The following is a 16,047-nucleotide window of genomic DNA, read 5'->3' on the forward strand; positions in this document are numbered from 1 at the left end:
AATCAAATGAAATTTAAGAGACTGCTCAACAAGTATCAGCCCAATCACAGTGTTTTACAACAAAGAAGGAAGCAGCACAGGGTGAACAGCTGTCATAAATCACACCGTAAGGACATGGCGATCCTACAGCTCTGGGATTAGGGCGGGTCACACCCACTCAGGTGCACATCTGAGCTCCACCACTCACTAGTTCTGTGACCGAGCAAGTTCTTTCCCCCTCAGATTCCTCCTCTGTGAAATGGAAATGATAGTTCTTAGGTTCATTTTAAGAATACGATGAGAATCCAAACACTAGAACATTATTCAGCCATTAAAAGGCATGAAGTACTGATAAATGCTACAATTTGGATGAACCTCAAAATCATGCTCAATAAAAGAAGCCAGACACAAGAGGCCACATTATATGATTCTACTGATGTGAAATGTCTAGAATACGCAAGTTCATAGAGACAGAGAGTAGATTAGTGCTTGCTTGGGTGGGAGTGGGGGTGTTCAATTCCCAGTCAGGGCACATACCCAGGTTGCAGGTTCAATCCCCGGTCCCCAGTCAGAGCATGCAGGAAGCAACAGATCGATGTCTCTCTCTCTGTCTCTCTCTCTCTCATCAATTAAAATAGGTTCTAAAAGAATTCCTCAGGTTTGTCCTCCACCTCACCACTGTGACAGCAGCCTAAAGTGCAATATTTATGGCTCCCATCAAGATCTTTTTATTTAGTTATCCTAACTTCCATTCCTTTGCATCTTTCCCTATCTCAGCCAGCTATTTCAGGCTTCTCTAATTTTTTAGAGTCCAGTGTCCTTTCAGATCTTGTGGGAAACAAAAAACAAACTTTCTAAAATCTTTTTAATTCATTTATTATAATAGCCCAGATAGGTATGAAATTCAAAGAAATAGCCCCAGCTTCTCTTAGGTACCCAGTTGCACTCTTCAGAAGTAACTACAGTTAGCAGTTTCTTAATCTTAAAGAAATTTCTCATGAGCCTGGCTGTTGTGGCTCAGAGGATTGAGTGTCGTCCTATGGACTGAAAGGTCCCAGTTCGATTCCAGGTCAGGGCACAGGCCCAGGTTGCAGGCTTGATCCCTGGAGGGGGGCGTGCAGGAGGTGGCTAATCCATGTTTCTCTGTCTCATCGATGTTTCTATCTCTATCTCTCCCTTTCTCTCTCCCTAGAAAAATCAATAAAAACTTAAAAAAAGAGAAATGTCTCATGCATACACATATACATACTTATCTATCTACATGTGCATGTTTGCAAACATACTACGGCCTCCATGTCCACTTGTGTTACTACAACTTAAAGATCCTTCTGTACCAGTACATTCTTTTTAATAGCTATATAATATTCCATTGTATGAATACACCATCCATAACTTAATCCCTATTCTAGGACATTGATATTATTTCTAGGTTTTTATTACAAATAACACAGCAGAACACATCCTTTACAATAATCTGTACACACTTTTACAAGTATATTAATAAACTAAATTTTTAGAAATAAAACTGCTTTGTGAAGACTTTTGTTTTTTTGTTTTTTTACTTTGACAAATTTGCCAAACTGCACTCAAATGAAGACATCAGTTTCGACTTCCACAAATTAACTGTGAAAGTCCCTGTTTTCTCTCACTTTTACCAATACTACATATATTACCAAACTTTGTCATCTTCGTCTATTCTGCTTCACGGAAAATAGTACCATTCTCATTTGCGTTTCTATGTGAGACTAAGCACTTTCTCATGTTTGCAGCCCACGGTCCCCCCTTTTCCGTGAGTTGCCAGTTTGTCATTGCTCAGTTTCTATTTGATTATTTTTTTTTTTTGTATTGATTTACAGGAGCTCTTGCTATAACCAGAAAATGATCCTTTATTAAAAGTGTGGTAAATATCTGCCTTAGGTTTATCCCCTTGTTACTCTGTGGTATCTTTCTCCCCATGGAAATTTACCTGGGCGTGATTCAATTGAGCAGATTTTTCCTTCACAGCTTCTGGATTTCTGGCTATGCTTAGAAAAACTTAATTCATAGCACTGTGGTGAAATGGAAATAAGTACATACACATAAAATGCTTAGTACAGAACCAGCCTATGAAGTTTCACCTAAGGGAACTAGAGATTTCATTTTTCATCAGGAAAAAATACAATAAAGTCACAGATGTTAACGGGACCCGCAAGGTCTGCCCCTACTTGACTCTCTGGTTCTGGTGACCTCTCTGCTTTCCTCGAATGCGCCACTCGTGGCCTTGGCACCTCCTTTCCTCCACCTTCAGACCCCCACTCCCACCCCTATCCCACCTTCTCAATGCGCCACAAGCTCCCCCTGGGTGATACCAACAGGGGTCCAATCACACGTTCCTACAACAGCCAGGTCACAGGCTCGACAGGGAGCCCCGGGAGGGCAGAGAAGCTATCTCTTTCTCCCCGATGTGTACCTCCAGCCCCTAACAAAGGAGTCAACACATTATTCCTTTTTTTTTCCTTTATTGATTTTAGAGAGAAAGGAAGGGAGAGTGAGAGAGACAGAAACATCAATGAGAGAGAACATCAACTGGCAGCCTCCTGCATGCCCCCCACTAGGGATTGGGCCCCCAGCCTGGGGGCATGTGCCCTGATCAGGAATCGAACCAGTGACCTCTTGGTGCATGGGTTGATGCTCAACCACTGAGCCACACCGGCCAGGCAACACATTATTCCTTAATAAATATTTGTGGCTGGAAGGGAAGGAAGAGGGCAGCTGTGGGGTGAGTCCCATCAGAGCTCTGTCCCACATCCACACAGTTCCCCATCTGACCTCGTAGGTGGTGTCACAGGCGGACTCCTGCACGGTCAGGAGGAGGCACAGATGTCAGCTGGCAAAGGCCCTCTTCTCAGTTAAAATATCAAAATTTGGTGATTCCAAATGCAGGAGGAGGCTTTAGGACAAGTTTCTGGTTTTTGCACAGATGCCTTAGACATTCACTTTGGAAATTCACATTAAAATTACTGCAGTTAGGCCCCAGCCGGGTAGCTGAGATGGTCAGAGTGCCATCCCCACACGCCAAGGTTGCGGGTTCAAGCCCCAGCCAGGGCACATACAAGAATCAACCAATGACTACATACGTAAGTGGAACAACAAATCTCTGTTTCTTTTTTTCCTCTCCCCCACTCTCCTTCTCTCTCTCTAAAATCTTTTTTTTTTAAATTACTGTAGTTAGTAGCACACAGATAGGGGAAAATATTGTCCTCAGCACCACCAACTGAGTAAGAATTGACTGAGTACTAGAAATAATAATTGCTGAAGGTGAGGCTAGGTAACCAACCACCACTTACACCCATCAGGTAGATGGGCAACAGGAGATAAGGCAGGTGGTGGTCTCTCTACCCCTTGATTAAATAAACTATAGTATTTCATTTACAACGTATAATTATACCTATCATGTTATTAAGCGTGAACAGAGGTGAGTGATGTTTACAGGGGAAACTCAGTAACCAGCACTTAGCACAAAGGCTGGACAGAGTAAGGGCTTAATAAACATTCGTTATCACTGTGTTATCACTATTAATTTTGGTGGAAGATATGCAGGATAGATTCTTCCCCTGCATCATTAGGTCAGTTTCACATAGGCCATTCTGACATAGGTACCATTTATGTTGCGCCACCTTCTCATCAACATAACTTCGCGGCTTCAGAGGCTGTCCTTACATTATTTAATGGGCATAGAATTAGAAATTAAAAGTTCTATTCCATAACCTTTCTACTCGAACTTTGATATATTGTAAACTCTCCTTCCTTAGATTTTTTATTTTATTTTTTGTGGTACTTGCCCCTAGCAGGAACCGAACCCGGGACTCTCTGGCCCGCAGGCCCATGCTCAACTGCTGAGCCAAACTGGCCAGGGTTCCTTCCTTAGATATTGTTTGCAAGAAACATTTGTAATTATCAAAAACTCTTTCCCAATTATGTTTAATATTTGTGTCCCATCACTGACAGTTTCGCGACTTGCAGTATGCTTGTCACTTAATAAGGAGCAGTTCGTTCAACCCCAGAGGATGTCGTGAGCGTAAACAACAGTGGCGTTAACAGAATGAATATTATATTATAGGGCTGCCTCAAGCATTATAAACACTTGTAATGTTGGGTACTAAGGCCACCCATCTCTAAGGCCCCCCCATCTCCCACCTCGTGTGAATGCAAACCATAGAGCTTAGTCTACAAAGAAAAGTTATGTAAATGCACCGGAATCACCTGAAAGGAGAGGGAAAGGCAAATGAGCATGACTCCATTTGAGTTTCTCAACAAGGTGATTAATACAGTGTGTCCAGATAGGATGAAACATAAATGTCCAATCCTCCCCCTGTATACAGTGGGCACTAGATGCATGGGTGTTGAATGAATGAATCTGTGGGGAGTGAAGAAAAACCAAGGAGGCTAAAATACGGAAAGGTGAGGCATGGAGAAAAAAGCACACAGAGGGGGAGAGGGGAGGAAGAGCCTCCTCCTCGCGCTGGGTCCTGTCTGCAAACCTGCCAGCCCCGCGCAATTCCTTCTAGGCGGTCATGCTCGGGGCTCACTCTGTTATCAGTAAGGATCTCAGGTCATAACATGGTCCAGGTGAGTACCACCCAGCTCATAGAAAGGGTTGAAAACACACACACCACCACCACTTATGAAACAGAGCCTCAAATCAATGTCTAAACAAAACGTCTAAAACAGGAGACCTGTGCTGAGTGAGTTTGAAGAAACAGGAGACAGAATCCCTGCCTGCAAGTTTATAAACCCTAACTATTTGCCAGGAAATCACACCAGAAATCAAATTCCCTCATTAGTGAATGCAGATTCTGCAAAGGCTTAACTCTCTGAGGCTAGGAACTAATTTATGTCAAGTGAGTCTTTTTAAAAAAATGCTGATGAACCAAAAAGAAAACACAATGATGCTGAATATTTTGTTCTATCTATGCCTCCCTGCCCCCAGCGATGTGGGGAAACAGTCAAGCAGGCCAGTAATTTCAGGAACTTATTCTCAAGGTTGCTATGCCTAGAAAGGAGTTTGAACTAGAGATCCAAAGTCTAATTTCAGTTTCTTGTCTAAATATAAAGTGATTCTTTTTTTTTTCCTCACCCGAGGACATTTTTTCCACTTTTTGTTCAGATAGAGTGGGAGGGAGAGAGAGAGAGAGAGAGAGAGAAACATCGACGTGAAAGGGACACATCGAGTGGTTGCCACCCGCACATCCCAACCAGGGCCGGGGACAAACTGCAACCGTGGTACATGCCCTTAGCAGGAACCAAACCCGGGTCTCTCTGGACCACAGGCCGAAGCTCTAACCGCTGAGCCAAACCAGCCAGGGCTATATATCTTTCTTATTCGCAACTCCAGAAAAGTCACTATCTTTGTCCTTGGGGAGGAAGTTGAGAGTTCAGTACTTTCTGCAGATTATAAGAATTTTCCTCTTTTCTAATTAAAATTTAATATTCTACAGGAAAAGGGTAAGTCATGAAGAAGGGGCAGTCGATAGGGAAAAGCATTCTAAGTAACAGAGGCTGGGGAAAAAGTTGTTAAGGCAGCTTTCTCATGGCAGTGGACAGCTACGTCTTTACAAATCATTACCTTCTCTGGAGTTTCACTGGTCAGCATCTCTGCCCTGTTGACAAGGCAATAAAGGGAAGCTGCCTCCAAGTCTTTCCACGAACGGCTTCTACCCGAGTTCAAGGCCTCTCTCTCGCTTCTCTGCTTAAGTCCACTCCTGCCTCCTGCAATCCCTTCACATCAGCCAGAGGGACCTTTTTAAATAGATCGGCTCATGCTGCTCCCTTGATCACATCCTTCTTGATCACATCCTTCTATGATTGCTCTTAAAATACAATCCCCACTTCACTCTCTGGTCCACAGGATACTGAGGACCTCAAAAGCCCCTGTGTAGCCTTGGCCGGTTTGGCTCAGTGGTTGGAGCATTGGCCTGCAGACCAGAGAGTCCCAGGTTTGGTTCCCGCCAAGGGCACGTACACCCCCCCCCCAAAAAGCCCGTGTGGTCTAGTCCCCACCTGTGTCCTGTCTCATAGCTCCTGCGTGTGCTCCCCTATGTTCTTCAAGCACCCCAAGAACTTTCCCCACCTCAGCACTTCCTCACCTGCTGTTTCCTAAAACCTGAGACACCCAAGACCTAGCAGTGCCTGGCACTTAGTAACCACACAATAAATAGTACTTGAATGAATGGATCCATGTCTCATTAGAGTGGGTCATTGAGATGACAGACTTGGATCTGTAGTCCATTATCTTTATTTATTTATTTTTTTATCCTCACCCGAGGACATTTTTCCATTTTTTTGTACAGATAGAGTGGGAGGGAGAGAGAGAAAGAGAGAGAGAGGGAAACATCGATGTGGAAGGGACACATCGAGTGGCCGCCACCCGCACAACCAACCAGGGCCGAGGACAAACTGAAACCGAGGTACATACCCCTAGCGGGAACCGAACCCGGGTCTCTCCGGACCGCAGGCGGACGCTCTAACCGCTGAGCCAAACCGGCCAGGGCTGTAGTCCATTATCTTTAAAATAAACATGTGTGTGTATATGCATGTGTGTACAAACAGATATAGACAGTGTGTATGTATGTGTATACCAGATACAAGCAAGTGTATTCTAAACAGTATATTCTATATTGATAAATTTTTATTTCAGTTGGGTGCTGCCTTCATTAAACTCATTTGAGGCTGGTGTACAAAGGCTGTCTCCCGCTCTACATCCAATCGTCTTTGCAAAATGAATTGTAGCTTTCATATTTCATTGTTGCCAGGGCCTGTAGTACATACAAGTATGCTAAATGCACACAACCCTCCAAAACTCTGTAATGGCCCTGGCCAGTTTGGCTCAGAGGTTAGAGCACTGGCCTGTGGACCAGAGGGTCACGAGTTCGATCCAGTCAAGGCACATACCATGGTTGCAGGTTTGATCCCTGGCCCTGGTGGGGTCGTTTGGGAGGCAACCAATCAATGTGTCTCTCTCGCATCAATGTTTCTCTCTCTCTCTCTCTCCCTCCCTCTCACTCACTCCCTCCCTCCCACTCTATCTGATAATAAATAGAAAAATATCCTCAGGGTGAGGAATAAAAAAGAAAGAAAAAAACCTTGGTTGCCTTATACAGTTTGCATAGAACCTGCCAAACACCAGTATTTGCCTTTGTGTATTCCATGCCCTCGAGTCGGCCAGACTCTTGGCCACCTTGTTGTGAATGAGTGCTGTCCCCAAGGTCCTGTCTTCAATAGACCTCCTCAACTCCTGGAGAATCATGCCCATGGCTTCTTTCATTTGGTCTTCCTCCCTTCCTGCTGCCTTCTATTTTTCCCAGCATTGCTGTCTTTTCCAAAGAACCTGCCTTCTGGTGTTGTAGGACAGATTCAGTTCTGCCATTTTTGCCTCCAGCAATATTTCAGGCTTCATTTGTTCTAGGACCCATCCCAGGGACAGCCGTCCTGCATCCCTAGAGCTCTCCTCCAACACCATCCTCCAGATGAATCCACGTCTTTCCTATCAGCCTTTCCTTTCCTTATTTGTCTTTCCTTTCCTTAAAACGGTCAGCACTGAATGGCAAGTGCTGTCTGTGTTTCCCAAAGGGAAAGAGGAATAAGCACAGTGTCCTCTATTGTTCTGTAGAGTAACAAGTACAAACAGGAGCTGGCTCTGCTTTCCCAGGATCTTGCCGGACTCACTAGCAGTCTCCACAGTGACCATGTGCGGGAAGGGCAAGTAATCTTAGCAGAGGCCCCTGCACTGGAGCAGCTCTGGCCAAAAACCTGAGCTTACGTCGGGACGTGACATTAATAAAGACATCCAGTTGCAACTGGGAAGACATAGAACTGTTCTTTTTCAGCAAGGCAAGTTTATTTACTCCCATAGGAGATAAACAAACATGGCCACCAGGGACAGGCTGGGACAAATTGTACTTGACCTGCAATAGATAAACCCAAAGCCAAGAGTCTCAGAGCAAGCTAAACGTCTGCTCCTCTCAGCTCATCATCAGACGTTATCTTTCAGAGGAACGAAAGCAAACGTAAAGGATGTAGCGAAGGAAGACGGAAAATGCAGATGGAAAATGCAGCCAGTGTTGTCAGCCGAACAAGGCGGAGTAGGGCAGACAAGCAATCTCAAAATCTAAATTCAGAACTACCACCACCAAATTATCTGGGGAAATATCGCTGAATTTCTCAGTGCATTCCTCTCTGTGCCTCTGATGTTGAAAGTTATCAGTACACTGGATATACTGACATGCTCATTACTGAATCTAAACTCTAAACACATGCATCAAAAACAATTATTTTAATAATTAAGCAAAATAAAATTCTGAATAATCCCTGTCATTCAGGAGTCAGCTCATGTGATCATCTCTTCAGAGACTTTTCCTAAAGCCCTAATCAAAACTAACCACATTCTCCCCATTTCTGGTTTCTTCTTTCCCCTCTCAGCAGTTATTATTTGCTACCTAAAAATATCTTGTTTATTCACCTGTTTGTCTGCTCTTTCTCGCAGTGGTAAGAACAGCGATCTTTGCCCATCTTACTGCTTTATCCTGCCTGGCTGAATAACTACTTGTTGAATGAATGAATGAATACTGAGGTTAAAAATAATTTGAAAAAGAAGAATGAGGTTGGAAGACTAACACTATCTGATTTCAAGACTTGTTATAAAGCTACAATAATCAAGACCATGTGGTATTAGCATAAGAACAGACAAACATATCAATGTAACAGAATGGAGTCCAGAAATAGACCCACATATAAATGGACAACTGGTTTTCAATAAAGGTACAAGTTCAATAAAGACGGACAGTTTTTTCAACAAATGGTGCTGGAACTTAGCCCTGGTCGGGTAGCTCAGTTGGTTAGAGTGTCGTCCCGATACACCAAAGTTGTGGGTTTGATTCCTGGTCAGGGCACTTACAAGAAGCATCCAATGAATGCATAAATATGTGGAACAATAAATCGATGTTTATCTCTCTCTCTCTGAAAAAAAAAATCAATAAATAAAAAAACAAGTGGTGCTGGAACAACTGGATATCCATATGCCACAAAGAGAACATGTATCCATACCTCATACCATATACAAAAATTAACTCAAAGTGGATTGGAAACCTAAAACTATAACACTTGTAGAAAACATTTGAGACTTTGGGTTAAGCAAAGGTTCTTTAGAAATGACACCAAAAACATTATCCTTTTTTTTTTAATGATACACAGAACTTCATCCAAATTAAAAACCTCTATTCTTCAAAAGACACTGTTGTTGTTGTTTTTATTTGTTTGTTTTTGTTTTATTCCTCACCCGAGGATATTTTTCTATTTATCATCAGATAGAGAGGGAGAAAGGGAGAGAGAGAGAGACAGAGAAACATCGAAGTGATAGAGCCACATCGACTGGTTGCCTCCAGTACAATCCGACCAGGGCTGGGGATGAACAGCATCCGAGGTACGTGCCCTTGACTGGAATCGAACTCGTGACTCATTGGTCCTCGGGCCGACACTCTAACCACATAGCCAAACCGGCAAGGGCTAAAAGACACTATTTTAAAAAATGAAAAGATAGCCCTGGCCAGTTTGGCTCAGCAGTTGGAGCATCGGCCCACGAACCAGAGAGTCCTGGGTTCGGTTTCCACTAAGGGCACATACCTCGGTTACGGTTTGTCCCCAGCGCCAGTTGGGGTCGTGTGGGTGGCAACCACTCGATGTGTCTCTCTCACGTCAATGTTTCTCTCTCTCTCTCTTCCTCCCTCTCTCCCTCCCACTCTATCTGAAGATAATGCAAAAATGTCCTCTAGTGAGGATATTAAAAAAAAAAAATGAAAAGACAAGCCACAGACTAAGAGAAAAATATGTGAAATTCTGATAAAGGACTTGTAGCCAGAATAAAGAACTCTCAAATCTCAATACTAAGAAAACAAACAACTAAATAAAAAAGAGGGAAAATATTTGATCAACTAAACATGTCACCAAAGAAGACAGACAGACAGAAATAAGCACATGAAAAGATGATCAGCATGATTAGTCACCAAGGAAAATACAAATTAAAACGACAATGAAATACCATGACACACCCACTAAAATGGCTCAAATTTAAAATGCGATAAAACCAAGTGCTAAGAGTATGTGGAAAAATTATAACTCATGTATACTGCTGGTGGGCATGTAAATGGTATAACTCCTTTAAGCAGTTTGGCAATTTCTGGAAAAGTTAAATATACAGCTACTATATGATCCAGCCATACCACTGATAGGTGTTCACCGAAGAAAAATGAAAGCATATGTCCATACAAACTCTTGTACATGAACCATCAGAGCGGTTTTACTGCTTATAGCCAAACTCAGGAAACAACCCAGATGTCCATCAACAGGTGGGTACAAAAACAACTTTCAGCACATCCATACAATGGAATATTACTAAGGGATAAAATTAAGTAATAAACTGTTTGACACATACTACAACGTGGATAAATCCCTACATAATAATAATAATGCTGATTATAAAAAGCCAGATACAATATTCGATTAATATAAAATTCTAGGAAATGCAAACAAATGTATAGGGACACAAAGCAGAACAGTGGTTGCCAAAGAGGAAGGGATTATAAAGAACACGAGAACCATCTCAAGCAGTGATGGATACGTTCATTATCTTGATTGTGGTGATGGTTTCACAAGTGTATACATATGTCAAAACATACCAAATTGTACACTTAAGTACATACAATTTATTGCATGTCATTTATAGATCAATAAAGCTGGATAAAAATATTAAAACAGGCCCTGGCCAGTGTGGCTCAGTTGGTTGGAGCAAAAGGTGGCCGGTTCAATTCCTGGTCAGATACATACCTAGGTTTCAGGTTTGATCCCTAGTGGGGACACATATGGGAGGTAACTGATTGATGTCTCTCTTTCCCTCTGCCCACTTCCTCTCTCTCTAAAATCAGTAAAACAGCCCTGGGAGGTTTGGCTCAGCGGTTAGAGCGTCGGCCTGCGGTACAGAGACCCGGGTTCGGTTCCTGCTAAGGGCATGTACCTCGGTTGCAGTTTGTCCCCGGCCCTGGTTGGGTCATGTGGGTGGCAACCACTCATGTGTCCCTTTCACATCAATGTTTCTCTCTCTCTCTCTCTCTCCCTCCCTCCCACTCTATCTGAACAAAAAATGGAAAAATGTCCTCAGGTGAGAATTAAATAAATAAATAATAAGTAATAAAATCAGTAAAACATATCTTCGGGCAAGAATTCATGAAAAAAATAATAAAACAGATCTATAATCTGAAAAAAAATTATTCCCAGTTATGTGTTATGTTCATAATCTGCTTTTTCAGATGGCAGACTTCTTTTTTTATAATAGGGTTGGCAGGAAGAGAGGAGGAATTACTGCATTTCAAACTGTCATCTTTATCACTTACTACTTTGGCTATAACCACACTTCCCTGCTTCTAGACTAACAAGCTGGACAATGTAGGGTCTATTACTACCCTGCCCCTTCCCCACCCCCAGCCCCCAGTCTTTTGTCTCCTAAAGAAGCAGATCCTTACTTGTCTGGAAGGGCAGACACAAGGAACAAAAGGCTCAATGACTATTTGACAGATTAAAGAATAGACAACTGCTTTATTTAAAAGCTCCCTTAAGAATTAACATGAGGCTATACACTGTTCTATTGAAATGCAGTTATATACTACCCAGTTCTGTAAGCACTTGCCAACAGACCTGTCCAAGTTACTTCCTAAGTTTCCAGTTTTCGTTCCATATCCACCAATGAATAAAGTGCAGGTGTATTTTGAGAAGGCATTCCTAATATTTTGAAAAGTCTCTCATTCAAATAACCCCAAGGCCCTGGCCAGTTTGGCTCAGCGGTTAGAGTGTCGGCCTGCGGTCCGGAGAGACCCGGGTTCGGTTCCCGCTAAGGGCACGTACTTTGGTTGCAGTTTGTCCCCGGCCCTGGTTGGTCGCGCGGGTGGCAGCCACTCGATGTGTCCCTTCACGTCGTTTCTCTCTCTCTCTCCCTTCCTCTCTCTCCCTCCCACTCTATCTGTACAAAAAATGGAAAAATATCCTCGGGTGAGGATAAAAAAAAAACAAAAACAAATAACCCCAAGAACTTGAAACAGTTTTTCAAATGTCTAAGACACTGATCAGTTTTTCAAATGTCTAAGACACTGATCATACCGGGACAATCAAGAGTAAACAAAGAGTCTTATATATGAATTGTATATAAAAGAGTGGGGATACAAAATAGCAGGATCACCATCTGAAAACAACAGGTCACACTACTACTTAACAACGAAATTAAGGCTTAAAAATGACTAGCAACAGTTATAAAATAAGAAGAGCAACATGGTGATTAACAGTAGGGATTCTGGCTCCACCACTTACTGGTTGAATGACCTTAGGCACCTTGCCTAACTTCTGAAACTCAGTTTACTCATCTTTGAAAAGGGCATAATAGTACTAGCTCGTAGGGTTATGGTGAAGATTAGATGTGTCTGGCTTGCAGTAACAGTTTAACCAATATTAGCTATTAGTATTACCCTGAACTTTCAAAGGATCTCATTAATTCACTAATCCTCCTTCTGACTCAGATCCTGTCATTTACTAGCATGGAACGTCTGAGCCTCAGTTTCCACATCCGTAAAACGGGGGGAGAAGGGGGTGTTTAATGTTACCTGACTTTTAAAGTTATGGTGAAGGATTAAAGAACTGGCGATACCGCTCCCTTCCCTCCCATCTTTCAAAAGCGAAGATCACGGAGGAAGGAAATACTTCTAATAGCTGCCGATACAGTCAGTTTTTCCATTTCTGGCACGAGGGGAGGGGGTGATGCACAGACGCCCACAAAGGGGTCAGGGATCCTGAGCGAAGCCCCCAACCCGGCGCGAGAGGCAGTGACCTGGAGCAGCTCCACCGTCGGGGGCCCGGCCCTGCGCAGCTCGCTCCTCTTCCCCGCGGCGTCCCGGGCCCAGCGGCTTCCCGGAGCGAGCGGGGTTATTTCGGAATCACCATGAGGCAATTCTCATGAGGCAATGGGTCAGGAATGCGGCGCCGGGACGGGCCGCTGACGTCCGCGGGTCCCGCGGCGGCTCTACCTGCCCCGGTCCTGACCGGCATCCCCAGGGCTGCGGGAGCCGGAACTCGGGGAGGCAGGAAATGAATGGGGACCCGAGGGGTGGGGGCGCGGAGGGGCCCGGCCCCGGTCCGGGGAGAGCGAGGAGGTTGGGAGGAAGCATTCCCCCCGACCCCGGACGAGCGAGCGAAGCCCGATCGGGGCGCCCCGTCCCGGGCGGGGCTGACCGAGCGCGGCGGGGGACGGGCCGAGGCCCGCGCGGGGCCCCTCGGGGCTCCTCACCTCCGCGATGTCATGTTCCTCCCGTCCGCCGGCTCCGCGACGGACCGGCTCCTTGCTCAGGCTCCGCTGGGCCCGGTCACCATCGGGATGGCCCGAGGGAGGCCCGCTCGGGACCGGACGGGGGGCAGAGCCAGCCGGCCGCGCGCAGACCCCCCTCCAGGCCTGGGGATCCCGGAGACTGTGCAGCCGCCCCCCAAGCCCAGTTCGCTCCTCCCCTTCCCCCGCCCTTCGCCGCCGGCGCTGGCGTGACGTCACGCCGCGCGACACCCGCCGCCACATCCTGCTTCCAGTCCGCCGGGTACCAAGTGGCGCCTGGTGATAATGGCAGTTTGGTGGCTCCGGGGAGCCGCAGCCTGGCAGTTTCCGAAGCACCGTCACGTCCTCCTCCGGACGCCGGCTGCAGGGCGTGCGCTGCGCGCCCAGTGTCGTCCGCGCGCCCCCGAGCCGGGGGCTTCCGCTCCACCGCGCCGACGGCCATCCCTGCGCTGACGGCCGAACCGAATTCATTCATTTCATCCCGCAGACCGCCGCCCTGTACGGAGCTGGATAACCTCGGGAAAAGTTGCTTAATTTCGCCGAGCCTTAGTGTCCTTCATTTCTGTAAAGTACAGGTAGAAATGTTATTCATAAGATTATTACGAGGATTAAATATGCAAAATGCTTAGAACTAGGCCTGGGATCTAAAACTGAGAGCAGCAAAATAAAACATAACACTGAGAGCAACAAACACACAAGAAAAACAAAAACTCTTAGACACAAAGTGGTGGTTACCAGAGGGAGAGGAGATGGGTGGGTACTAAAGGGTAAAGGGGTCAACTGTGTGGTGACAAGATGATTTGACTTTGGGTGGTGGGCACACAATGCAATATACAGATCATGTATCCTAGGAATGTGCACTTGAAACCTATGTAATCTTATTAAGCAACATCACCCCAATAAGTGTAATTAAAAAATAAATAGTGAAATGGAGAGCCACTGAAAGATTTGAGCAAAAGAGGAATATAATCTCTGTTTCTAAAGTGTTATTTTGGGGACTCTGTGAGGAACCAGATCCGGAAGGCAAGACCAGTAACAGAGAGACCACTTCAGAATACTAGAATACTGTAGTATTCCAGGCTGGAGATGAGAATGGTTCAGACCAGAGCAAGATGGTAGAGGTGTTACTTATGCCCATGACACATCAAAGGCCACAAATCTAGTAAGTGAAGTCAACCCACATTAGGTTGCTCCAAAATCCTCGCTTTTTCCCTCAGTGCTCCCCATCTCACTCCTGTACAAAGAACTATCACAGTGTGCTAACTTCTTCAGCATCGATGTGCTTACAAAAATTGTCTTTGCCCTGGCTGGGTTGCTCATTTGGTTGGAGCATTGTCCAGATACACCAAGGTTGTGGGGTTCAATCACAATCAGACAACACACAAGAAGCAACCAATGAATGCATAAATCAGTGGAACATTAAATCAACGTTTCTCTCTCTAAAATCAAATAAATAAAATTTTAAAAATTGTCTTTAATATGCACATTTAACCTAGGTAATAGGCATTCAACAAGAAGTCACCCAACCTGTTTCTCTTTTCACTCTCCCTAAATTCTGGCCACCTAGATGACTCAAACAACATCCTAATTGATCTCAGGCCCGCAGGCTTGCCCTTTCCCGTCCATTCTCCACAGAATAGCCAGAGTAATCTAAAACACAAATCTAGTCACTCCCTACATTGAATACTTCAAAGCCTTCTCATTGCTTTTAAAATGAATTAAAAAAAATTGGGGGTGGGGAGAGCAGGTTGGAGGGGATCAATGGGGGGGGGGGGAGAGGCAGACATCTGTAATGCTTTCAACAATAAAGATAAATTTTTAAAAAATGTTTAACAACCACCTGGTCTGGTCCCTGCTCACTTCACCAGCCTGGCCTCTCCCCACCACTCATCCCATTCTCTTTGACCCAGTCATGCTGAATAACTCACTTCCTCTCCCAACTCAGGACCTTTAAACAATCTGTTCCACTCCCTGGAGAGTTCATTCCTGACCCCTCCTCTCCATGAACTCTAGTTTATGCGTCAGGTCTCAGACTAGAAGTCAAGTTCTCTGAGATAGGAAACCTTCCATGACTCTCTCAGTCCAGGTTACATGGTCCCCAACACACTTCCAGCTTAGAACCAAACACTCCCCAGTATAAACTCTAACACTCAGTATCATATGAGGGTTAAGTTACTGATCCTCAAAGCTCAGCCTGGGAGGCATAGGTAAGTCACTTAACTCCATGTCTCAGTGTCCTTCTCTATAAAATAGATTAATCAAAACACTACCTACCCCATAGGGTAGGTTGCAAAGAATAAAAGGGTTAGTGTTTGTAAAGTATGGTAAGTTCTTACCTAATGTCTTAGGTAAGTTCTTGGAAACTGTGACTTTAAGCAAAATAACATACAACAAAACCAATTTAACCATAGGCTAATTTACAAAAACAAGAGTTAAGTTCCTACAGCACAACTGCCTACAGGTTTTCTGTCTTTTTGTGGCACAAAGAGACATGATTTAATGTAAGTGAATGTGTGACCTTGGAGAAGTCATTTATTGAAATTGAGCCTCGGCTTTTTCATCTTAAATTTCTACTTCACAGGGACGCTTCATTGAGACTTAAAATGATTTAATGTCTGCAAAAATGTCTGTCTTATAATTAATAAGGCACTGTATAAATTTTTTTTTTAATTTTC

At 44.4% G+C, this 16,047-nt stretch overlaps 1 protein-coding gene across 2 annotated transcripts in view; it reads right to left on the reverse strand.

The window, feature by feature from the left end:
* The window catches only part of PTPN11 (protein tyrosine phosphatase non-receptor type 11), a 65,024-nt gene extending 51,474 nt beyond the window's left edge, over nt 1-13,550 (reverse strand). Inside the window, exon 1 of one of the 2 annotated variants that reach the window (XM_036276476.1) lies at nt 13,337-13,550. In XM_036276476.1, the coding sequence (XP_036132369.1) occupies nt 13,337-13,350 (14 nt within the window). In that variant the 5' untranslated portion in view covers nt 13,351-13,550. The remainder of the gene's footprint in view (nt 1-13,336) is intronic. The other variant, XM_036276475.1, reaches the window with a different exon arrangement.
* Between the last annotated feature and the right edge of the window lie 2,497 nt (nt 13,551-16,047).

The sequence above is a fragment of the Molossus molossus genome, unplaced genomic scaffold, assembly GCF_014108415.1.
Source record: "Molossus molossus isolate mMolMol1 unplaced genomic scaffold, mMolMol1.p scaffold_m16_p_22, whole genome shotgun sequence".
NCBI classification, from domain to species: domain Eukaryota; kingdom Metazoa; phylum Chordata; class Mammalia; order Chiroptera; family Molossidae; genus Molossus; species Molossus molossus.